The sequence below is a fragment of the Conger conger genome, chromosome 4 (assembly GCF_963514075.1).
Source record: "Conger conger chromosome 4, fConCon1.1, whole genome shotgun sequence".
Classification (NCBI taxonomy): Eukaryota; Metazoa; Chordata; class Actinopteri; order Anguilliformes; family Congridae; genus Conger; species Conger conger.
In genome coordinates, this window is record NC_083763.1 from 9,010,507 (window position 1) to 9,036,398 (window position 25,892).

Sequence of the window (25,892 nt, forward strand, 5' to 3'; positions counted from 1 at the left end):
TGCGCTAGCTCCAGCGCTAACTCCAGCGCTAGTCCCAACGCTAGCTCCAGCGCTAGCTCCTGCGCTAGCTCCTGCGCTAGCTCCAGCACTAACTCCAGCGCTAGCCCCAACGCTACGTTCTGCGCTAGCCCCAACGCTAACTCCAGCGCTAGTCCCAACGCTACCTTCTGCGCTAGCCCCAACGCTAACTCCAGCGCTAGTCCCAACGCTAGCTCCAGCGCTAGCTCCTGCGCTAGCCCCAACACTAGCTCCAGCACTAGCTTCTGCGCTAGCTCCAGCCGCATATCGTGTCATCACAGCTGCAGCGCTGGTGTCTGCGCGGCTCGGTTAGAGCTTGGGAGGGCTGGGAGAGGAGCCTGCCCACCCCCCACCCTCTGGGTCCCCCCCCCGTTAATCACAGGCTCTGACACAGGCATGTGTAATTACCGGCCTGGAGCTCAGGCTCAGGCTAACTGTGTCAGGCGGAGAGGAGCTGGCTGTCACCGCGGCTTAGATCTCAGATGCACATTCCAGTCGGGAGTGTGTGAGCCCTTTGCTGCTAAAACCCCCCAAAATATGTTGGTGTTAAAGTACATTTTAGTCTTATATTCAGCTTGCTCTATTGTATAAGCTATATAAACCCTATTGCTATAGCTTTTCTCCGAAATAAGACAGTTTGAGGTGTGCCAGTTTGACTCATTTCAAGATTTGCCAATGGGGTGAGAGAATTTTACTAAAACAAAAAGTATCACAAGAAGTTAATATTTTTTCCCGGGAGAAAGAAATGAGATTTTGAGTCTCATTACAAGACTAGAACACTTGTCAAGACAGACGTTTTTTGCAGTGTACCCCTAAAGCTCAAACAGAATCCACAGTGCCCCTTCTCTTGGCCTTGTTGTGTGGGCTTGTGTGAGAGAGCAAGGCGAGGAAACAAGCCTTTTGTTCACTGGGCACTGTAGTCAGCAGGGGGGGTAGAGATAGCTATGTTTGCCTTAGGTCAGTGTGAGTTAGCAAGATACCCATCCTTTAATTAGGTCATCAAGTGATACACTGACTCCCTAACAGCCCCCCCCCCCCTCCCCCCCCGCAAGAAAACAGCTGAATTGTGTCTTAACCAAACTGCCACTGAAGCCCCAATTGACCAAGCTGGGCAGAAAGGTGGCCTGTGTTCTTTGAAGTGGGGTGGGAGAGGAGGGTAGGGGAGAGAGGAGGTGGAGGGGGGGGGGGGGGGGCAGCTAATTACAGGACAATGGGAGACTGTGGGGAGGCAGCCCCTGGAGGAGGCTGCATTGGTCTGCAGGGAGGGAGGGAGGGAGGGAGGCTATGTTTCAGGACCTGATTTTATTACTTCAGTGGGGCTGTCAGCCCTACTTATTCTGTTATATTCACTCTGCGGCTCGAGAAGGCCCGGCATGTCGACTCGAAAGGCCGCCCGGAGGTCTGTAAACGCTCTCGCTTCCTCAGAAGAGAACGAGGCGAGACGTTAATTTTTCCGTTAACGTCGCAGAGAGCTACCCTGAGCTCCCCCCCCGGCTAGCCGTTAGCCTCCTGGAGCGTATCGCCGTTTGTCAGAAGCAACTCAGACGTCCGTGACCCCGTCCCTCCCAAATCCTTCGATTTTTGACTGCGTCCCAAGCTTGTCTTTCTCTCTCTCTTTCTTTTCTCTCTCTCCTTTATTCTTTTAATAAAAAACGGCTAGCTGCTCTTGTCATTTTAACAAAGCAGGACACAAGAAATTTACTGCTGGGCGGAGGGTGAGGGGGGTCTGAAGAGATGCACATTAGCGCTTTATACGAGGATCTCTCTCACACACTCTCAAATACACACAGAGAAAGAAAGAGGCAGGGAGAGAAAGAAAGAGAGAAAGACTTTTGACACCATTCTCTCACATAAAAAACACAGAATTAAAATAAGCCTACTCACCCCCCACCAGAGAGAGAGAGAGAGGGAGAGAGATAGAGAGAGAGAGAGGGTTTGTATGTGGGCGTGTGTCTATTCCATATGTATACGTTAGTCTTTTTTCCCCTCCTTTCTTGGTTGTGGGGGTTTGTTGTTGTTTGCAATGAATGTGTCTCAACGCTTTTACAACGCAAGTGTACTTGTCTTGCAAATAAAGCACATTTCAATTTGAATTAGACCGAGGGGAGAGAGAAAAATAGAGAGAGTGAGTGAGAGAGAAGAGAAGAGAAGAAAGGGAGAGAGAATGCGAGCGAGGGAGGGCGGGAGGGAGGCGTGCGCGCCTAAACAGTGGCCATTTACCCAGGTGGCAGACATTTCCTTTTGAACACAGCCCCGCGAGTGTCTGTGCTGAGTAAAGTCTGCCCCGATTAGTCAGGAATGCTGACGCCGGGTTTATTTTCTGTGCTCTAATGACTCCAGAAGCAGCGCTTCAGCACCGTCTCTGGACCAGAGGCAGCGCAGGGCGGGGGGGGGGGGAACGCAGAGCCTCTTTACGGGCCACCGGGTGCCCGAGCACAGAGCGCAGGCCGCGCCACACATATGCCCACCAGCAGTCCAGGCTGCGCCCTCCGTGCGCCACTATATACACTCCCCAACTCCCATGTTCTCAGAGAAAAATGGTTCCCTGTGATTGCGTAGAATAACCCTAGTTAGCTCGAGGGTTCTTTGTTTAAGGCAAAACGGTTTGTTGTCTGGGAGGTTCCTCTATGGGGAAAAGCCGAAGAACCCTTTTTGTCTGAGAGTATACATGCATGGCAAAAAATAAAGAGCGTGTCTAGGCAATATTGGTTCTTTAATTTTATGTCATTCATATGTTTCTAGTTTGACAGCATACAGCAACGCTAGTTCTATAATGTACTGGACTGTTAGGCAGTTGTGCTAGGTGTTGAGGGTTTTACAGCTCGCGAACACATCTGGACCTACGCTGTGAAGGCTAACTTTTGACTAATACCTACCGTGTCACGAGCAAGGGAGGCACTGCAGCTGACCATCTTTCAAAGGAGACGGACAAACTTCATAAAAATCCGTTGTCGGTCTTTTACAGCGAATGTGCACAGAATGCGCTCGGATGAGGGAAACGCTCAAGAGTAATTGCGCACAGGTGTGAGTCCCGCTACGTAGCGCGGCTTTAGCGCACGCCGGCTTCAACGCGACGAACGGAGTAGGTGAGAGTTCACCGGCGCGCATGTGGTGCGCTGTGTCCTCACCGCGGTGAGGTCACTCACTGCAGGCTGAAGACGGCGCAGCAACTGCATGAATGAAACGGTCGCGTTGCGTTGCATCATCTTCCTCTCCCGGTTTAAAGAATGGCGCGATCAAAGCGAGCCTCATTAGATTAACAGTGCCTCGGAGCTACGCAATAGCAGCCGCTTCCAAGCCGTCGTAACTCAGTGTATGAAGCTGACCGCATTTCAGCTGCTACAGCTGCTGTGTGTATATCCGTGTGCGTGGGTGTGTGTGTGTGTGTGTGTGTGTGTGTGTGTGTGTGTTTCAAATATTGACAGTGCAGCGCCATTTTGGTGTGTGAGGCTACAGTGGTTTAGCCTGCCGGCCTAATTTTCCGCCATGTGTGTGTGTGTGTGTTTCAGATATCGACGAGTGCAGCACCATTTTGGTGTGTGAGGCTACAGTGGTTTAGCCTGCCGGCCTAATTTTCCGCCGTGTGTGTGTGTGTGTGTGTTTCAGATATCGACGAGTGCAGCACCATCCCGGGCGTGTGCGACGGAGGCGAATGCACCAACACGGCGGGGAGTTACGTCTGCACCTGTCCCCGCGGTTACATCACCAGCGGCGATGGTTCCAGATGTGTCGGTAAGTCCCCCCCCCCCCCTTCCCCGTCCGAACCCCGGGTGTCACGGTTGGGGGGCGGTCGGTTAGTTTTCGGGCCCTCGGCTCGGTGAGTCGCGTGGCCCCGCGGTCAGCCCGCGGTCGGCCTGCGGTCTTCCGAACAACGCGGCCTCCTCGATCCCCGTTCCCCGCACGCTGGGTTTCTCGCGCTGAGTCATTGTGGAGGGTGGTGACATCGCGGCTGAAGCGAAACCGGGCTCGACGGCCGCGTTCGCGAATTTAGCCGTGGAAAAAACCCGACGGCCAGGAGACGGGAGGTCAGTTCGCAGGTCCGAATAAAAATAAACGGCATTCCTTCGAGGCCCCCGTGATGATGAGGTGGAGGGTTGATTATTTTAATTGAAGAGCCCCGCCCCTGACTGGGCACGCATTGTTGTAACTCAAACACTCGTGTAACTGTTCTCTGGGTTTTCTTTTTGTGTTTTTCCATTGGCACGCTGTCGCCTTTATGTCATCGTTTCAAAGCCTTTGGCTCGCCCGCGTGAGTCGGGGTTGGCTTTTCTTTTTTCTCCGTGTTGCGCTGGGGAATGCGAACGGCTCCTGAGGACCGAACAGAGTTGACATTGAGCTCACAAGGAGCGGCCTGTTCCTCCGCGTCGAAGGTAAAGAACATCTGGGACCGTTTACACGGCCGGGGCGGAACAAAGCCGACTCCACAACAACAATAAATGGAGAGGGGGGAGGCTCAGAATAGGGGTGGGGGTGCTGGGATACAGCCCTGGCTGGAGAGGGTGCCAGCGGAGGAAAATATTCCATTTGTTTTCCTGTGGAAAACTCGGGAATGAAGGAACGCAGCAGTCGGAGAGAGAGAGAGAGAGAGAGAGGCCGTGGTGGATAATTGGGAGCATGCACGTACGAGCGTTTGCCAGAAGGTTCTGACGGGGCTCGCTCGGAGCCGGGAGCGGGAGGGCCGGGACGGGGGGAAAGATTGAGCGCCCCCTAGAGGTCCCCTGGACCCCTCCGCCGGGCAGGAAGGGCCCCGCCAGAACGTCATGCCTCTGCTATTTCCCCCTGCTAACATTCCTGAGCTGCACGGACCAGAGATGCTCTCTGCTGATTCTGGCCCAGGGTCCGGTTCTGCCTCAGGGGTCCAGGTCTCTCTCTGTCTCCTGCCACACTCTCTCTCTCCCTCCCTCTCTCCTCTCTCTCTCTCTCTCTCTACTCTCTCTCTCTCTCTGTCTCCTGCCACACTCTCTCTCCCTCTCTCTCTCTGTGTCTCTCTCTCCCTCTCTCTCTCTACTCTCTTTCTCTTTCTCTCTCTGTCTCTCTCTCCCTCCCTCTCTCCCTCCACTCTCTCCTTCTTTCTCCCAATCTCTCCCTCTTTCTCCCAATCTCTCCCTCCACTTTCTCCCTCTCTTTCTCTTTTTCCCTCTACTCAGCCTCTTTCTCTCCCTCCACTCTTTCTGCTCTCTCTCTCTCTCTTTAACACACTGTCAATATCTTTATACTGTATATCCCTCTCTTTATACTTCTCCTTAACACTGTCTTTCTCTCTCTTTCACACACTCACTCTCTCTATACCTATCTCTATACTTCTCTGTCTCTCTCTTTTACTCTCGTCTCTTTTTTCAAACGCCGTCAGCCTCTCTTTTTCCTCTCCCTTTGCTCTTGTGCTTTTATCTCTCCCACTCTCTCATTCTCTCCTTCCCCCCCACTCCTCTTTTTCACCCTCCCCTCGTTTCCTCTCCTCTCTCCTGTTTTCCTCTCTCACCCGGGCCCGGCCATCTGTCTTCCCTAACCTCCCGAACCGTAACGTCCCCTGGAACAAATAAAAGGCATTCTACAGGTCCGCGGGACTGACACTCCGACACACGCCCCGTATAAATTCTTATCAAGGTCAAGACGTGCTGAGCTCGGCAAAAAAAAAGAAAAACACGGCCCGCTTTACTTATTGTGTTTATTCACATTCCCCGAGCAGAAGATTTGCATCTGTGTTCTCGGGTTCTGGAGGGCAGGGTCCTGGCGTCGACTAAGCCCCATGTCGTACTAACATGGCCCAGATTCCTTGATTAGATTTACCCCTCCCCGCCCCCCCCCCAGCTGGGAACAGATGAGGTGAGCGGGGGGTCCTGGAACCGTCGGCGGGCTGGTTTTTTGGGAGCCGTGGCCCTAGGCGGGGTTTTGCACGCCATGGCGTTGCGTTCCAAGGGGAGCTGTTGAGCCGGACGCTAATCAGCCCTAATGCGCGTCTCACTGTAAACCCCCAGTCTGTAAAAACGGCCGCAAAATGAAAGCATGCGTTTGTGTGCGAGGTCTGTTCCCAATTTAAATCATCATCCCCCCCCCCCCCCCTTAACTACCCCCCTCCTGGCCACCACCTCGTGGCCCGCCTCCCCCCTTCCTGCCCCCAACCGGGCTTCTCTCTCGGGGGGGTGGGGGGACGGGGGCGCAGCAGTGCTGCTTAAAGTATACGGCTGTTGCCCCATACCAGCGGCTTCTCATGTCCTACGTAATTGGCTGGGATTGCCCCACATGGAACTGATTGGTTCCAGACTGCCGGCTCGTTAGCAAATTTAAGCGCCCAGCGCACCCCCCCACCCGCCTTTACGATATTTCGTGAAGGAGTATACGTGCTCATACACACGTCCTCTATCGATGCCTGCTTAACCCTATTGCTGTTCAAGCCACGCCCCTTTCCGAGGCTCCTCCCACCGGTATGACCCCCCCCCCCCACCCCGACCCACCCCAAACCCAGGGGAACTGTAGGGGCTGACACAATTTGAGGAGGCCCTTGGATCCCTCTGTTTTTTCGGTGCCCTTACAACCTCAACGGGCCCCCCAACCTCATAAAGTAACTTCCTAACAGGCTACCATGAAAAGAACTACTCGTGTCCTTTGTACTTCCTGGGTTTGTTAGTTACAAGAAAAACAAGTGCCGGTGTTTTGGGGATTGGGGGGGTGTGGGGTGGGGGTGCGACTCCTCTGCTGAAGGTGCCCTCCCTCCTCTCCCCCTCGTCTGGCCGGTCCCCACCGTTGGCCCCAGGTTTTTCAGTCTGTGGTCGTTTTTCTTTTGCTGCGTTCTGCACCATCGGCAAGAGCTCAAGCGTGCACCATGGGAAATGTAGTTCCTTCAACATTGGCCTCCTCGAGGAAGCAGTGGGTGAACGGATGTATGGATGTGCATGTTGAGGAAAACTTGACTTGTGTAGCGTAGCACACACCCTGACTCTTTGTCTCTCTCTCTACCCCCCTCTCTCTCTCTCTCTCTCTCTCTCTCTCTCTCCGTCCCTCAGACCAGCGAGTGGGGACCTGTTTCTCTGCCCTGGCGAACGGGCGGTGTGCGGGCGATCTGCAGGCGCAGTTCACCAAAATGCAGTGCTGCTGTGACACGGGCCGCTGCTGGGCCTTGGGGCAGATCCCCGAGATGTGCCCCGTCAGGGGATCCGGTGAGTGCTCATCACCCCCGTTTCAGAGACGCACGTCCGCAGAATCCCTCCCACACACACACACACACACACGGACATACACACACACACACACACACACACACACACACACGGATACACACACATATACACACACACACACGGACATACACACACACACACACACAGATACACACACACACACACACAGACACAGATACACACACACACAGATACACACACACACAGACATACATACACACAGACACACACACAGACATATATACACACGGACATATATACACACACACACACAAGGACATACACACACACGCACGGACACACACACACACGGACATACACACACACGCACGTGTGTTCAATCAGCGGCAGACGTCCACGCAGGTGCACCTGCGGAGAAACTCGAGCGGAACCGATGGTTTCCAGCTGACATCCGTCCTTTCCTCTTTCCTGGAATGAATCACCAATCATAATAAAAGGATATCTCATCATCGTCTACTCGAGGAGGCAGGAGGTGAACGATCTGTCACGATCTGTCATGGCCGTCTGAGACCAGGCCTCGCCCAGGATGTGTGGCAGTCTCTGCTGGCACCCTCTCTCTCAGAAATGCCTAAAAAGCTGGGGCGGTAAAATTGTACCTCTAGCCAGCAATATATAATGAATTTGTACCTTTTTTGCTTGGAAAAAAGGTAAAAACTCACCCGTACCCAAAGTGAACATTAACCTGCTGATAAAAAACCAGCTCAAGCTGTTGAAACAGCTGATACTAGCTTCCAGCACTAGCGGGTTGACCAGCTCATGCCAAACTAGACCAGCTTTATGACCAGCTTGACCAGCAGAATTTTTGAGCTGGTCATACTGGCATAGCGGGATTTTACAGCAGGGTACTGTACTTCCAGGGTACAATTGGGAAATTTGATCTCAGATACCTCTGAGAGTTTGGCACGCACACGCAGGCAGGGTTGTGAACGAGCCGACAGGAGACGGGAGACGGGCGTGCGATGATGTCAGTGCCGATGGGGCCCCTGGATGGAGATCAGGCCGCGCGGTCTGGCCAGTGTGGGAAGAGGGCCGGGGTTAAAGAAAGAGGGCTTATCCCTGGCTTTCCTCACAACGTGAGAAAGATGGGGGTACCAGGCCCAGCACCCCTCGGGCCAGCTCCAAATCCCCGCATTCCCCAGCTGGCCTGGAGAGCCGGCCCCCACACTGCTCCCTCTGCTAATACCTCCTGCCTCCTGCCTTCTGCCTTCTGCCTCCTGCCTCCTGCCCCTTTGTGTGAAAGAAGGAGGCCGCTACGGGCTGGGAGTAGAGTCCATTCAATCCAATTCAGTTTGTATTTGTATTATTTTACAGAAGAGACACTTTACGGCAGTGGTCACCGACCCTATTCCTGGAGATCTACCATCCTGTAGGTTTTCATTTCATTCCTAATTTGGCACACCTGGAAATCTATTACATAGCAGCTCAACAGGATCTCCAGCTGTGGAGTGAGGTGTGTTTTGTTAGGGCTGGAGTGAAAACCCACAGGAGGGTTCACCAGGAACAGGGTTGGTTGGCTACCCCTGTAACAGAAGGGCAGAATCCCAGAGCCCCAAAGTAGCAAGTAGATGAGTTAAAAAAAAAAACTCTCAAACCCTCCATTGCAAACACAGGACAGGATCTATGGCTATATGCTGCCCCAGGGGCCCTCTGCCTGGCCTTGGCTCTATCACCCCTGTTGGAAACTCCCCTGTTTCACTGCACTCTCACCGCGGACGATCTGTGCACCAGAGCTTGGGGGAGGCATGATTTGGGGCACTCTTTGAAGTGTCTGAACTCCTAACTTTAAACTGTCCATATATCACCGTTAAGAAGTATATCCTCTGATGGTTCACTGACGGCCCCAGTGATAACTGACTGTATATCTCACACTGCAAAAACCAAGTATTTTACTACTTATATTGAGACTTAAAATCTTATTTCTTTGAGTTTTTTCCTAAATAAGACAAAATATTGCCAACGACTTAAAGACAGTTGACTCGTTTCAAGATTTGCCCATTTACTGCAAATTTTACTTGTCAAGCAAACGGCAACTGAAAGCAAGCTAATATTTCCTATTTGAGGGTATGAGTCTCATTACAACACTAAAAACGCTTATTGAGTCAGACAATGCCGGAGCTGTCAGGAGTCACAGCCTCCTTTAGGAAGAGGGGGATCCGTGTCGTCTCTGGCCTAGATAGCTGACCCCGCTGGCTTGCTAGACGTCCCTGTGATGTGGACCTAACCCTAACCCTCCCTCCCTCCCTCCCTCTCTCTCTCTCTCTCTCTCTCCCGGGCAGACGAGTACCGGCGTCTGTGTATCGAGGGGGTGCCCTACGGGACAGGCAGCAACGGCGGCTTCCCCATCGGCGGCGGGGGCGGGGGCGGCGGCGGCGGCTACGGCTACCACTTCAAACTGCCGCCCAACGGGAACGGCGGCGGCCACAACGGCAACGGTGGAGGCCTGGGAGGGATCGGGGGAAACGGCCATCTCAATATCGGTGAGTGTGAGCCTGGCCCTGGCGCACTGCTGCAAGCTGCCCGGTGTGTGACTCACTCTCTAGAGAAAAAAAGCTTTCGTTTGTACAAGGGCCTTATTTCTACCCAGAAGAGAACGGTATTGTTTCCTTAATGAGCGAAAATGTACCTCCGCTGTGTCCTTATTTCCGAGAGTGGAGAGAAGGAACACTCTGTTGTGCTCTGTTGTTAGCAACAAATATTCTCATATTTTTTTGTTTTTTTTGACACCCTGGCTTCTGTCTAGGAACGCAGGCCTGTTAAGATAATACACGTTTGTGTTTGTGGAGTTTTTATTGCCTGTTGTGGTTTAGTCGACAGACACTTGCTGAACACACGATCCAAGACTCTCTAATTTTGTGTGCGTGTGTGAAATGAGTCAGAATGAGTCAGATTACGGTTGCCTCTTGTGTAACATTGAATTGTTCCTACCCACCAAACATTTTGACATTGTTTAGACATTTTTTGACACCAGTAATTCAATGAGTACAAAACACTATCTATAATAGCTATAACGGAGGTTGCATTGTAACTTGAAGTTGATCAGCCTTGTAGCCATCGACACAGGTCAACAACCTGTTTCTGACACTTGTTGAACACGTGATCCGACACTCTCTCATTATGTGCGTGTGTGAAATGTGTCCCCCCCGTAGGCACGGCGACGCTGAACCAGACCATCGACGTGTGCAAGCACTTCACCAACCTGTGTCTGAACGGCCGCTGCATCCCCACGGCCCCCAGCTACCGCTGCGAGTGCAACATGGGCTTCCGCCAAGACGTGCGCGGGGAGTGCATCGGTACGGCCCTGCCTCTCCTCCTCTCCTCCTCTCCTCTCCTCCCCTCTCCTCCTCTCCTCTCCTCTCCTCTCCTCTCGTCTCTTCTCCTCCCCTCCTCTTCCCTCCCTGTCCCCCACACACACGGATACACACACACGCACACACACGCACACACACATACACATACGCGCGCGCACACGCACACGCGCACGCACACACACGCACGCATGCACGCGCACACACACACGCATCCACATGCACGCACACACATACACGCACACACGTACACGCACACACACAAACACACACACACACATACACACATACACAAACGCACACACACACGCACACACACATACACACACATACACACTCACATACACAAACGCACACACACACACACACAAACGCACACACACACGCACACACACATGCACACACATACACACGCACATACACAAACGCACACACACACGCACACACACATGCACACACATACACACGCACATACACAAACGCGCACACACACGCACACACACATGCACACACATACACACGCACATACACAAACACACACACACACACACACACACAAACGCACACACACATGGTGTCACATCAGCCCTCATTTTTTCATTTGTATGGATTCAGCAGATGCTTTTATCCGGAGCAGTTTTCATGGTGACGCTTATGCGTACTGTATTATTCATACTTCCTTTCGACTGTTGGATACACTTTGCTCAAGGTTAAAATATCATTGCCCCATTTTACCTGCCAATGTTAGAATCCAATTACAAGAGCGGTCCCCTAACCATTAGAATGGTGCTTGATGAATACACCGACACTCACACACTCACATGCTCACACACATGAATGCACACAGAAATGCACACTCACACACACGCGCTCACATACACACAAACACACACACTCATAGACAGACGCATGCAACCACACACACACACACACACACACACACACACACACACACGCACACACACAGTGTTGATGCACTTCTTTCCGCACTGATGACTTTCCCATTCATCATGTGAGCCCGATCCAGCTTCCTCTATTTTAATCTGCCATTTCGCTTTCGCCCTTCGATTGGCTCTCCACCCGGCTCATCCCGGTTCAGCCAAGTTCAGCACTGCTGTCGAAAAACATTTAGCAAGGCCACAAACCCTGACACTTCCCGGAAAACCGCTTTCCAGGAATTTCAGGCTGTGCTGCCACCCGCAGGCCAGGCTGCGCAACTACACATTTCAGCAATCCTGTGATGTCATCACACGAAGACAGCAGTCTCACTCAGGCAGATGTTTATGGTGACAGTCAGGAAAAATGCAGTTCAGGAAAGAGAGCGTATGACTGACCCTTCTCTTCCCTCCCTCAGATGTCGACGAGTGTGTTAGCAACCCCTGTGTCAACGGAGACTGTGTCAACACTCCCGGATCGTACCACTGCAAGTGTCACGAGGGCTTCCAGGGCACCTCTACCAAGCAATCCTGCATTGGTATGTTCCGCACATCAAACATGTACATACACTGAACCCTGTTTGTGTTTGACCTCAGCCAGTGGCCTGTAGCCAATGAGTTAAAGGTACAATAGGTAATTTGAGGACTTCTAACGGTCAAGAGAGGAATTGCAGCAACAAACACCCTCAGACCACGACACTGTTTATCCCTCCCCCTTCTCTGTGAACGCGCTGACGTTGAAACTCGCCCCACGCCATTGGCTGTGGTAATTAACACAAAAATCATGCCTATTGGACCTTTAATAATGAATGAGTGCTTTAATCGACTAAAGTTCGGCCCAGCTGTCTGTATCTCCGTGAGAGCTACCGCTGCTCTGTGCAGAGCTGTCCTCCTAACTCCTAACCACGTCTGCGGTCCTCCCTTTCAGACATCGACGAGTGCATCTTCAACGGGGTGATGTGTCGCAACGGACGCTGTGTCAACACCGACGGAAGCTTCCAGTGCATCTGCAACGCTGGCTTCGAGCTCACGCCCGACGGCAAGAACTGCATAGGTGGGCACTGCCGCGCCAGGAAGGCACACTCGGCCAATCAGGAGACGCTCTCGTCCAGAGCAACTCGCACAGCTCACACAGTCAATTTATACGGCTGGATGTTTATTTACTTGCACTCTAAAAAGCAAAAAATAACAAGTAACAAGTAATTAACAAGTATTTGTCTTAAGAATAGTTTTATATTCAGACTTAAAATCTTCTTTCAATGACTTTTTTGCTAAATATGACAATGACGTAAGGCAGTTTCACTCATTACACAAAAAGTAACTTAAAACATTTAAAAATGTGTACTTGAGGTAAGGAAATGAGACTTTAAGCGAGGCTTCTTGCAAGACGAAATGAAGGAATTCCCCCGGTGCACAATTGCGCCCCCTCCACAGTCCTACCTAGAGTGACCGAAAGGCTAGACCTGTGCCTGCTATTGATGGTTCCTGCCCCAAGTCACTGTGACGAACGCTAGCTGCTAATGCCGCTAGATCCCTCTGGTGCGCTAAAGGGCAGTCGCTCTCTTCTCGTTTCAGACCATGATGAATGCGCCACCACCAACATGTGTCTGAACGGGATGTGCATCAACGAAGACGGCAGCTTCAAGTGCATCTGCAAGCCGGGCTTCGCCCTGGCGCCCAACGGCCGGTACTGCACAGGTACGTGGGCCACCTCCTGCTTCTGATAGGCTTACCCTGCTGTTCAACAGCCAATGGAAAAGCTAGCGCTCGTGAAGGTCCAGACTCTTCCAGTCCTCTTCATTCAATGAGTAAAATAACTGTGTGCTTCCTTATTGTTTTTGGACTGGTCTTTTATGAAGTTGGGCAGTGAAATATTCAGTGTTAAATCAACTCTTGCTGTATATATAGACTCGATTGGACTCTTTATATTTACACTCTGAGAAATAAGTTCTTTGAGGAACAAATTTCCCAAATGTACCCTGAACGGTACAATACTGTTCTTTTGGGTAGAAATATGCAGGAAATATTAATGGTGCAATTTTATGTACCTATAGGGTACCACCCCAGAGACAAGCTGTTGTACCTTTATTGACAGTTTTCATACCTTTTTTTCTGTCGAGTGCACTCTGTTCGAGTTGCATTAACACTGAACATTTCACTGCTGTAGGATTCTGATTCTGTAGCATAGTGGTTAAGGTAAATGACCGGGACCCGCAAAGTCGCTGGTTTGATCCCTGGTGTAGCCACAATAAGATCCACACAGCCGTTGGGCCCTTAACCCTGTATTGCTCCAAGGGAGGATTGTCTCCTGCTTAGTCTAATCAACTGTACATCTGCCAACTGTGCATCTGTACCAACTGTACCTCTGCCAAATGCCCTTAATGTAATGTAATGATAGATAGATAGGTAGATACTTTACTCATCCCGAGTGTTCCCTGACCGGGAATCGAACCCGGGCCGCGGCGGTGAGAGCGCCAAATCCTAACCACTAGACCACCAGGGAATGCAATGTTTATCTAATGTAATGTTTGAAATCGCTCACCTTTGGCTGTCCCCCCCCCCCCCTCCTCAGACATCGACGAGTGCCAGACACCAGGCATCTGCATGAACGGCCGCTGCATCAACTCGGAGGGGTCCTTCCGCTGCGAGTGTCCGCCGGGCCTGGCCATCGACGTGGACGGTCGCGTGTGCGTCGACACCCACATGCGCACCACCTGCTACGGGGCCATCAAGATGGGCACCTGCTCGCGCCCCTTCCCCGGGGCCGTCACCAAGTCCGAGTGCTGCTGCGCCAACCCGGAGCACGGGTTCGGAGAGCCCTGCCAGCCCTGCCCCGCCCGCAACTCCGGTGAGCCTGTCCTGGGTGGGCTGCTTTCGGTTGGGGGGGGGGGGGAGATGTCCGTTGGAGTCAGGAGTAGGATGTCAGGAGTAGCCAACACTGGTCCTCCCTGCTGTGAAATCCAGCTATGACTAGCTTGAAAATTTAACAGGTCAAGCTGGTCATAAGCTAACCTAGCTGGGTATGAACAGGTTAACCAGCATGGCCAAGCTAGTCATGAGCTGGTCTAGCTGGGTATGGGCTGGTCAACCGGCTAGTGCAGGTAGCTTGTCCGAGCCGGTAGCTGGTCAACCAACCAAAAACATCCAGACAAGCTATGTTTCAAAAAATAGCTTGAGCTGGTCAAGTCATGTCAAGCTGGGAGCTGGTCTTCAGAACCTAGCTTGAACTGTTTTTTTTTCCAGGAGAGCTGGAAAGCAACAGGGTCTGCTGGTTTCATTTTCACCCAAAAGTTGAAGCCAAGAAACTATGAGTGGAAGGTTATCTGTGTACTAAGCTGCTTTCCTTGATGAATTGCGTTGCTGAGTTAGGCCCTGACTATCTCCTGGCCAGGGGTTGGCCACCCGTGAGTTTGAGTATGCAACGCTGATTGTGCAACAGTGATTGTGTCAAGAGCTACAGTGCGGTGTACTTGCATGACCTCGATGAATTGCTTCTCTGTAGCTGCCACAGGCACAGTGGCCATGTTGTTTGATCACAATGCTCTAGTGTGACTGGTGGCGCCTGTTCCTGTTGGACTGTTGCCATGGGCGATTGCTGATTGCTGACCTTTGACCCCTTTGTTTTGTCACATCCCATCACAGCCGAGTTCCAGGCAGTCTGCAGCAGTGGCATCGGGATCACGGCCGACGGGAGAGGTAAGAAACTTCAACCAAACTTGCTCGCATGATATGAGGTGACACACCCCTGCTGTCACCGAAACTTCCCTGTGACATTGAACAGTTATGGAGCCCAAATATGATTGCTGGATGGGTCATCAGAGAGGTGTTGGGGGGTTCTACACATGAAGTAATTTGAGTATAAACAGCACCAAAAATCATTTATAAGCAGCATTCTTCCACGGATACCATAATCACTCTGGAGCGGTGATATCCAGTGGTGGCGTTTGGCCATGTAAAAGACTAACGACTCAAATCAGTCTTAAATAAAGTACACGGTTAGTGTGAACTTCACGGTTTTGCCAATCGCTAATCACACCGGCGGCCTGCGCTGTGTTAGCGTGAGTGTCGGCGAGGCACACAGGGGGACACAAGCGGCTAATCTCTTCCCACGCTTCTCCTCAGACATTAACGAGTGCGCCCTGGACCCGGAGATCTGTCCGAACGGGATGTGCGAGAACCTGCGGGGGAGCTACCGCTGCATCTGCAACATCGGCTACGAGTCCGACACAAGCGGCAAAAACTGCATGGGTGAGTGCGTACTGCCCCCACATGGCGGGGAGGTGACCTGCAGGTTTAACCCTTGTGTAGTTCTAACATTGTATATACTCCCCTTGTCCGCCTTCACTAAACCCCTAAAATATAAGAAGCAGCTTAATTGAATTTGAAAACCCCAAATCTATTTTGCATGAAGAAACAACCTGTCACTCATCACAAACTTTATCATCAAGTTGAAAAAAGATCATTTTGGGTGTCATGCTGATTGTTTGACCGTGTCCCCGCAGATATCAACGAGTGCCTGGTGAACAGGCTGCTCTGTGACAACGGCTTCTGCAGGAACACGCCGGGGAGCTACTCCTGCTCCTGTCCCAAGGGCTTTGTCTTCAAGGCCGACTCTGAGACCTGTGAAGGTGAGTTCGGTGGTGACCTTACCCTGACCACGCCACACAGCGTCAGACTGTTCTGCTGGCCTACGTCGAGATCAGGGCCCATGTTCATTAAGCATCTTATCCCCGATTTTATGATTTGTCAAAACCGGACGACAAGAAGCTTAAGCACCTAGAAACTTCATCGTGAATAAGATGGGGTGGTGTGGGAACCAATGGCGGACCGGGGAGAGGGTGCAATTATAACAGAGCACAGACTGGGGACATTTTCAAAGCTATTTTCCATTCGACGAACTACTCGAACCTCAGCTTATTTCTTAGTGAACATGTTACATGGTAATCAACTGGTTTACCCATACCGGGTCTGTGTCCTTGCGTTTCAGACGTCGACGAATGCGAGTCCAGCCCCTGTGTCAACGGCGTGTGCCGAAACATTGCCGGGTCCTTCAACTGCGAGTGTTCCCATGGCAGCAAGCTGGATTCTACCAACACCATCTGCGTGGGTAAGAGTCGTTCGTCCAAGTGCCTGTTTCAGACAGGGCACCTACTGAGCGGCTGGGCTTCCCTGCGAAGGGCCTTTGTCCAACTCTAATTGCACTCAAACCACGACCGTGAGTAAAAGGAAGGATCGGTGCCAGGTTTTTGTCGCTCTCGGCTCTGAGAAGTACCACCTCTTGCGCGGCTCTCACTGTCCTTATGAAGGTCGTCCCGTTTTAAATAAACACGGGAGATGACAGTTCTGGAAGCGGTTCCAGATTCAGCTGAGCACTCATGCGCAGCTATAATAGAGAGGGTCTGTGCATGACTCATTGGATAAACAAAATGTATCATTCATACATCGGAATCGTGGATTCCATTGAATTGTCCCTCTTGAACGCATAGTTTGAAGGACCTGTCACACGACGGCGTTAATGTAAACCACATTTTGGTACTTTGAGGCTCTTGTTATTTGGGCAAGTGATCGTTGCTCTCTGACCTCCTTGTGTTTTCTTTATCGCAGTCCCAGAAGACTTACGGGATATTCAATAGCAGGCCGTTAAGCTTAATGGCGCGTGTAATGCGAGCGTTGACGCAGAAGGCACCTAGCACGGCGCACATAGCTGCGTTTATTGTGCTTCCCTCCCAGGGCGTTGCCAGTTGTTTCCAGTTCCCACATGTGGACTAGCTTGAGCCGAAGAGGTTCTTATTGCTCCGTGCATTACATCTGCATTAATGGGGCCCTACGCTTGGCACGACTCCCCTTGGCTGGTGTGTACATTCAGTTCTGTTCGGTTGCATAGCACTTTTTACAGAGACTGTCACAAAGACGTTTTACAGAGCAGTGGAAAGGCACCAGGCCTGAATCCCCAAAATAGCAAGTGAGGTAAAAAAAACTCCATAGTGGGGAGAAAAACCCTCAGACACTGGTGAGAAAAAGCTCCCCAATGGGAATAAATCTCAGGAGGAACCCGGCTATAGAGGAGGGAGCCCATCCTTCGCTGGCCGGCAAGGTGTAATAGTAGATGGATATAACAGAACTGTGTTAAAAATTCCATTATAACAAATGGGTTGGAAAGGTTACAGTCAGTGTAAAGGGGTTAGCTCGGCTAGTTCACCCATAAGGCCCGGAGCAGGTTGTCACGACAACACTCCCCGATGGCGTAACTCATTTGGCAAAAGAGCAAAAGAATGTTGTTCCCCATGTCTATGGCCGATTTCGTCTTTAGCTGACTGGTAACGCGTTCATGCGGCAATTCTTTGGATGAGTCCGAGGCCGGGGTTCACATTCACACCTCGGACTCAGGCAAATCTCTAACTCATAGCGTTAGCCCCCCCTCATCCCTGTCCCGTCTCTCCCGTCCTGCAGACAGCATGAAGGGCACCTGCTGGCTGAACATCCAAGATGGCCGCTGCGAGGTGAACATCAACGGCGCCACGCTGAAGTCGGAGTGCTGCTCCACGCTCGGGGCGGCCTGGGGGAGCCCCTGTGAGCGCTGCGAGATCGGTCAGTACCCCCCCCCCCCCCACACCCCCTCTCTCACCCCCTCTCTCACACTCCTCTCACCCCTCTCACCCCCCTCACACCCCTCACACCCCTCTCACCCCCTCACAACCCCTCTCACCCCATCTCACCCCCCTCACCCAGGTCTGCACCACACCCACTGTCCCTGAGAGAGAATGCTGTTTGTCACAGTTTGTGTAACCGTCGACTCTCTCCACAGATACGGCCTGCTCCAGAGGGTTCGCTCGGATGAAGGGGGTCAACTGTGAAGGTACGACAACAACTACACTAACTAACTACCCCAAGGTGCACTGCAAAAAACTAAAAAATAAGTCAATCTTAGTTTAGTCTTATGCTTAGACTTAAGAGCCTATTTGTACTACTTTCTTGCTAAATGAGACAAATACATCTCCAATGAGGTGAGACAGTTACTCAAGATTTGCCAATGGGCTACGACAAGTTCGCTTGTCAAGCAAAAAGTTAACTTAAAACAAGCTAATATTTTCGGAAATATTATTACGCAGTGAGCATCCCAGTATGAGCTGAGCGTTCCCTTCCTGCTGAGGGGAATTAACGTGTGTAACGGGCGCTGACGGACTCTCTGTCCTCCTCAGATATTAACGAGTGCGAGGTGTTCCCGGGCGTGTGCACCAACGGGCGCTGCGTGAACACCCAGGGGTCCTTCCGCTGCGAGTGCAATGAGGGGCTCACCCTGGACGGGAGCGGACGCACCTGCGTGGGTAAGAGGCCGAGGAACCGGGCGATTGCTCCGTAAAGCACCCAAACAACCATGTCATTTCCGTCCTGAACGCCAGACCTGAAGTGTGTTTGTGATCCTGAATGACGGACATGAAGTATGACATAACATAACATAACATAGCATAACATGACATGACATGACATGACATAGCATAACATAACATAACATAACATAACATAACATAACATAACATAACATAACATAACATAGCATAACATGACATGACATGACATGACATAGCATAACATGACATAACATGTCATAACATAACATAACATAATGGTGAGAACAGGCCATTCAGCCCAGCAGTGCTCACTTTTTCCTACCACAAAACTAGACGTACTGCCTAAAAGCTGTTTACCTAAAAGCATTCTGGTCCCAATATGACAGAGGTACAGTATGTGATCCAGTGTGACAGACTTACATAACATAACATAGTGACGAGAGTGGGCCATTCAGCCCAGCAATGCTCACCTTTTCCTACCACTAAAATGTACCTACTGCTTAGTTCATCTAAAAGATAGATGGTATCTATCACTCTATCAAGCCTGGTACTGAAAGCCCCCAGAGTTTCTTAAATATGATGTCACTGTGATCTCTTTTCATAGCTAAATAAATGGCTGGTCTTACCTAGTCAAGCGGCTAATGATCAGATATTAGGGAGTTTTAAGGCTTGTTGCCAAAGCAATTATTGAACTAATATTTCAATTTATAGTAGTCATACCTTTCATAGTGCATTTATTATTTTAATTTAGAAGATTTACAACCGAGGCACTTTTTATAATTAACTATCTTCCCCCATGTTTTTAGTCATGCACAGTAATTATTTTCAATAGATTAATGGCCAAGAGAAACATTCCAACGATACTGTACTGCACACTGTGAGAAACAAACATAACCAATTACCTTTGATAACTTACCAAATGTTATCTGCCAAAAAGATATTAGATAGCTATTAGATGTCTGTAAGTTTTCATGTAATCAAAACTCTCAAACTAGTTTGCTTTGCAGCTAGTTCAATAAAGACCTAAATGTAACCATCGATTAGCCATCAAATTAAAGTATAATGTTTATCAAGGCCCAGTGTCTGCCAAATGCCTAGTGCTGTGTAGCTATTAAGCTAGTTTTTCATCTTGTAATACATTTCTTGTGGACAGCATACCAATTGGAGTTAGAAGTGCATTACTGGCTGGCTAAGTGCACTTATTGTCTGGCTGCCATGACGTACAGCTGTGAGGTACCGCTGTGAGCATATCCAATTTAATTTAAACCACCACAAGTGACAGTTTAGAATTTATTTTAGAAATTACTGGGGCGGCAATAGGAACGTTAATCTTAGAATCTTGGATAAAACAATCACGGATAAGGAGTCTTTGTGATTAATAATCAGCTATGTTTAAAGTTTTGGACAACCTGTTGAAGAGATACTCTATAGGCCTAGCCACATTTAATCCTTTAATGAGTAAGATCACAAATATGTGGATCTTTACTGAATGTTTGAATGTTGATGTAACCATCACGACTGGAGATTGAACACAATGGAATTCCAAGAACACTTGACTAAGACTTTCAAAACAAAATACCAAAAAACATACTCTTCAAATGGCTACTTGACCCATGGTGTACTGGAAAACTCAAGGACTGTGTCTGAAATTGCGCACTTGTGTACAGTATCGTGTTCTCACGAAGTTACTGTGTACTTGCCAGTTTTTATACTAGAGTTTTGGACCCACTTAACCGTTAACTTCTGCCCTTGATTTACGCACAAACTAGTCCGCAAGTTTGAGACACAGTCAATGTGCTGAAGTGTGTGACCTTTGACCTCTGACCCCTGCGCCCTGCAGACGTGCGTAGCGAGCAGTGCTACATGAAGTGGCACGAGGACGACTGCGGGCAGCCGTTGCCGGGGCGATACCGCGTGGACATGTGCTGTTGCTCCGTGGGTGCGGCCTGGGGCATCGACTGCGAGGAGTGCCCCAAACCGGGCTCCGCAGAGTACAAGGCCATCTGCCCCCGGGGGCCCGGCTTCGCCAACCGGGGAGACATCCTGACGGGCAGGCCCTTCTATAAAGGTACCCCGCTGTGAAAACAACGCACGAGGATACGTCCGTACACTTACACTTACACACCCTGATGGAAATGGTATAATCTGAACTAAGACATCAAAAATCATACTGTACATTGCAGCACATCACAGTATGTGGGCAAATGTACAATTGAGTGACATTTTCATATATTGTGACGTATTAAAAACATGCAACAACACTTACATTTAATATAGAGGGAATTCCCCTGTATTGATATGTTTCCCTGACATGTATTCGAATGATACGATAAGTTGGTGGAGTGATACGATGTTACTAAATAAAAACTGTAAAACTCTTGTGCGGTTCCGCTCACGTGCCCTGACCCTGCCATCCCCGCCTCTCGCCCCGCTCCTCTCTCCCGCGCAGACGTGAACGAGTGCAAGGTGTTCCAGGGCCTGTGCTCCCACGGAACGTGCCGGAACACCATCGGCAGCTTCAAGTGCCGCTGCAGCAGCGGCTTCGCCCTCACCATGGAGGAGAGGAACTGCACAGGTGAGCAGACTGCAAAAAAACTAAAAAATAAATAGAAATAACTCACTTTTAGTCTTATATTTACACTTAAAATCTTACTTCTGTTACTTTTTTTGCTGATGAGATTTAAAAAGAAACTGCCAATGAGGTGAGAAAGTTTGAAGATTTGCCAATGGCGTGAGAGAAATTCACTTGTCTTGCTTCCAAGTAACTTACTGTAAAACAAGCAAATATTTTCTACTTGAGAAATTGTTACAAGACTAAAACCATTTTTAAGACATCAGTAAACACCATCTGTACAAGGGAGAAACAAAAAAACTTCCTTAACTGTCATTGGCACCACTCCTGGTCATCATGTTGGCAAACTCCCAATAACTCCAAAGTCAATCAAAAGCCTCGAATCAAGATTAGATACTGAAAGCTTTCTTATGCATGCACTCAGGTTCAGGATTGAACACATCTGACTAATCAGAAACAGCTGAGAAGCCAACTGTCCAATTACTTTTGGTGCCTAGCGTGAATAGTTACGACTTAGTCTGCCAATCAGTGTGGCTGTTTAAGCAGCCATTGTTCATGAAATGGTGTCATTTTGGTCTCTGAAAGTGGTCAGTGGTCAGACATAAGCTCAGACAAAGTTGTACATTTTCCTGTGCGTCTCACTCCTGGTGTGTGTGTGTGTGTGTGTGTGTCCTTCCTGCCGCAGACATCGACGAGTGCCGGATCTCCCCGGACCTGTGCGGCCACGGCACCTGCGTGAACACGCCCGGCAGCTTCGAGTGCGAGTGCTTCGACGGCTACGAGAGTGGCTTCATGATGATGAAGAACTGCATGGGTGAGACGCCCCGCCTGCCGGCTCCCAAATCCTCCCCCAACACAGACACACATCAACCCCCACCCGCCGACCCCAGCTGGGGACCAATCAGCGAAGCCCCAGGACGTCCTCTCCCCAAAAACTCACCCCCACGCCTCCTGAGACCCTGTGTCCTCAAACATTACATTTCAGCTTCCCTGAGCTCTATACAGCATTTCCCTTAACACAAAGGACAGTCAAATTAAAATTAAATACAATATTTACAAATATATTTTCACTGCACCATGTTTTTGCCATCCAAGACGCTTTTATTATGTCAAGAAAATGTGGAAAAACTGAAACACAGGAGGTTAATGCTTTGCTGCTATGATGCTGTGGTTTGAACGAACACCCTCTCACACCCCCCCTCCCCTGTGTTTTGTGGCCCTGCAGACATCGACGAGTGCGAACGGGACCCCCTGCTGTGCCGCGGCGGGGCCTGCCTGAACACGGAGGGCAGCTACGAGTGCGACTGTCCTCCCGGGCACCAGCTCAGCCCCGAGGGGTCGTCCTGCGAGGGTGAGTCCCAGGCAGAGACCGTGGAACAGGGGTGCACAACACGGATTTTGTGCCAACTTCTGGTCTTAATTGGCTCAATCATGTCTTATCTGACATGTGTATGAGTACCAGCTACATCCGCAGACTGCGAGTGTGTCCTAATGTTTTTACTGCTCAAGTGCACGGCTTGAGAACCAGGGTCATTTATAGAGCTGTCAGCAAATTAAAAACAAGGCAATTGGTTGGAACAAAAACCCAGTACGCAGACCGGCCCTCGAGGACCCCTGCTGGAGAAGAAATATGAGCCAATTGCCTGTTACATCTCCCGCTAACTGCGCACGGGCAGGCGAAAAAGCGTTTTCAAAAACCGAGGAAGTCAAGTTTTCGCTGCCGCGTTTGGAGCGGGAGAACAGCAGAGTTGGGACGGGGCGTTTTCTGAACCTCGTACCCCTCAGGCTAAGGGTGCGGAGACGTGTCGGCTGACCCCGTTGTTTCTCGTTTCTGGGCAGATGTGAACGAGTGCCTGCTGAGCGATAACCTGTGCAGGAACGGCAAGTGCGTGAACCTGGTGGGCACGTACCAGTGCACCTGCGACACAGGCTACCAGGGCACCCCCGACCGGCAGGGCTGCGTGGGTGAGTGCTCCTCCGTCCCCTCTGTGATTTTCATTGATTTTCAGGGCCTGGTACTTTTCTCTTGAGCCTGTTATGTGTTGAGTGATGGATTCATTGATTGATAGATTGATTTATTTCATTATATATTGATGTTTTAAAATATACATAGTGTTAGTAGCCCTTGGGCAACCACCATATGTATAGTCAAGTTATTGAGGAAACTAAGCTTGATAAGTCATGATAGTTCTGTTGTGGTCCTCGTTGTGGTAGTCCTTGTTCTCTTTTACTGTAATTCCCTCAGGGGGAATGTAGCACTATTATTGTATATTATCAACTGCTTTATGTTATTGCTGATTGCGGTTATTGAGGAATAAACAGAATAAAACGGGAACCAAAGAAACAGCCAGATTAAATAAAGCTCATTACTGAAAAATGTCACTAGGGAAAGATTTACAAATGTTACAAATGGAAGATGAATTGGCTGTGTGTGTGCCCGTGTGTGTGTGAATGTGTGTGTGACCTGCTCTGACCTCTGTCCCCCGCAGACATCGACGAGTGCACCATCATGAACGGCGGCTGCGACACGCACTGCACCAACTCGGAGGGCAGCTACGAGTGCAGCTGCAGCGAAGGCTACGCGCTGATGCCCGACCTCCGGACCTGCGCGGGTGAGTGAGGGGGCGACCCCACCCGCCCACAGAGAGAGAGAGACCCCGTCCCCCGTCCCCCGTCTCCCGTCTGACCCCCTCTCCCCTCCCCCTCCCCGCAGACATCGACGAGTGTGAGGACACCCCGGATATCTGCGACGGTGGCCAGTGCACCAACATCCCCGGGGAGTACCGCTGCCTGTGCTTCGATGGCTTCATGGCCTCCATGGACATGAGGACCTGCATCGGTGAGGCTCAGTGGCACAGCAAACCCTCCATACATACATACATACAACATACTACTACTTCAGTCATACACACTAAATACTTAATTTAGTATACATACTGTGCATTTATATTAGTATAAATACTAAATACTTAGGATTTAGTATTTAGTATGCATAATGTGCATTTCTATTAGGTTAAATACTAAATACTTAGGATTTAGTATGCACTATTTAGTATACATACTGTGCATTTATATTAGTATAAATACTAAATACTTAGGATTCAGTATACAGTATGTAGTATTCATAGAAAGTATTTAGTATACATACTGTGCATTGACAGTGTATTAGTATAAATACTAAATGCTTAGGGCCTGAATCAGAAAGAGCTTTAGGACACATGAATGATTGGTCATGGTATTTGTTTTTTACCAATCATTAGTTGTGTTTTCGCAAAAGGTTTTGCATTGTGTTAAATGTCTTAGTAAATCAGGTCCTTAGTATTCAGTATATGCACATTTATATTAATATAAATAGTAAATCCTTTGTATTTGGCGTACTCAGTAGCATTGACATTCATGGTGGTGGTAGTTTCTGCACTGGTTTTAGTAGTTGTTGTTCTAGATCTAGTAAAGGCGCACAATAATATAGAGGATTAGAGGTCATTTCCAAAGTGTCACACCCCTCCCCTCTTTTCCTCTGTTAAGGAGGCTCAGCTGTGATCCTTTTTTTCTCCCCCACCTCCCTCTCCCTCTCTCTCTCTCTCTCTCTCTCTCTCTCTCTCCAGATGTGAACGAGTGCGACCTGAACCCCAACATCTGCCTGCACGGGGACTGTGAGAACACCAAGGGCTCCTTCATCTGCCACTGCCAGCTGGGCTACTTCGTTAAGAAGGGCTCCACGGGCTGCACAGGTGCGAGAGGGGCATGGGGAGGGCGGGCCGAGGGCGGGCTGTGGGTGGACTGGGGCCCGGGGCAGGTGCAAGAGGGGTTTGGGGAGGGCGGTCTGAGGCCAGCACAGGGCAGGTGCTCTGGACATGCAGCCAGATGCACCATGGGATAGCGTGGCCTGGAACCGAAAGCTTATCTCAAGCCTCTAATCAAAATTTGAGTATTTTAATCAACCGTCCTATTGAACATGAAATTAGTAAATCCTATCACTGTGTACAGCTCAGAGCTAGCTATATTATTTTTTGAAACCCAAATACTGCATGAATCAGCATTATTATACAGTCCATTTTCTTATGTGAGCAAATTAAAGGCATTGTCCATTCTGTAGTTTACCTTGATAAAGGGTTCAGATGTGGTCTCGAATGCTAATTTCTGGTCAGTGTTTTTTTTTAATTTGTGGCTTTGTGGCCTGGTCCTCCTGCTTCCCTGTGATGCTGTTGTGGTTCTGAATGCACGGTTTTGTTTTAGTTATTAATCTGTGGCTTTGTTCCTGGTCCCCCGGCTTCCCACAGACGTGGACGAGTGTGAGATCGGGGCGCACAACTGTGACCTGCACGCCGCCTGCGTCAACGTTCCCGGGAGCTTCAAGTGCCGCTGTCGAGAAGGCTGGGTGGGCGACGGCATCAAGTGTGTGGGTGAGTACGCCCGGGACCGGGCCGGAGGGCACCACCAGGGGTGGGCAATAGTGCCCCAATATTTTGTTTTGCTATTTTTGTTAGGCGGCATGAAGATATAACATAACACGACAT

The 25,892-nt window shown here is 50.1% G+C and overlaps 1 protein-coding gene and 1 non-coding gene across 2 annotated transcripts in view; one reads left to right on the forward strand and one right to left on the reverse strand.

The window, feature by feature from the left end:
- fbn2b (fibrillin 2b) overlaps window positions 1–25,892 on the forward strand; it is a 73,281-nt gene that overhangs the window by 25,789 nt on the left and 21,600 nt on the right. Inside the window, exons 8-31 of the mRNA XM_061238308.1 lie at window positions 3,625–3,750; window positions 7,020–7,172; window positions 9,491–9,691; window positions 10,361–10,504; window positions 11,874–11,993; window positions 12,383–12,508; window positions 13,030–13,152; window positions 14,027–14,302; window positions 15,097–15,150; window positions 15,577–15,702; window positions 15,957–16,082; window positions 16,442–16,561; window positions 17,905–18,042; window positions 18,260–18,310; window positions 18,654–18,779; window positions 20,644–20,871; window positions 21,253–21,378; window positions 22,061–22,189; window positions 22,601–22,726; window positions 23,215–23,340; window positions 23,865–23,987; window positions 24,089–24,214; window positions 24,981–25,106; window positions 25,656–25,778. Coding sequence (XP_061094292.1) covers window positions 3,625–3,750; window positions 7,020–7,172; window positions 9,491–9,691; window positions 10,361–10,504; window positions 11,874–11,993; window positions 12,383–12,508; window positions 13,030–13,152; window positions 14,027–14,302; window positions 15,097–15,150; window positions 15,577–15,702; window positions 15,957–16,082; window positions 16,442–16,561; window positions 17,905–18,042; window positions 18,260–18,310; window positions 18,654–18,779; window positions 20,644–20,871; window positions 21,253–21,378; window positions 22,061–22,189; window positions 22,601–22,726; window positions 23,215–23,340; window positions 23,865–23,987; window positions 24,089–24,214; window positions 24,981–25,106; window positions 25,656–25,778 — 3,243 coding nt within the window. The remainder of the gene's footprint in view (window positions 1–3,624; window positions 3,751–7,019; window positions 7,173–9,490; window positions 9,692–10,360; window positions 10,505–11,873; window positions 11,994–12,382; window positions 12,509–13,029; window positions 13,153–14,026; window positions 14,303–15,096; window positions 15,151–15,576; window positions 15,703–15,956; window positions 16,083–16,441; window positions 16,562–17,904; window positions 18,043–18,259; window positions 18,311–18,653; window positions 18,780–20,643; window positions 20,872–21,252; window positions 21,379–22,060; window positions 22,190–22,600; window positions 22,727–23,214; window positions 23,341–23,864; window positions 23,988–24,088; window positions 24,215–24,980; window positions 25,107–25,655; window positions 25,779–25,892) is intronic.
- trnae-cuc (transfer RNA glutamic acid (anticodon CUC)) lies at window positions 13,886–13,957 on the reverse strand. Its single transcript has one exon. It is a non-coding gene; the product is annotated as a tRNA-Glu (tRNA).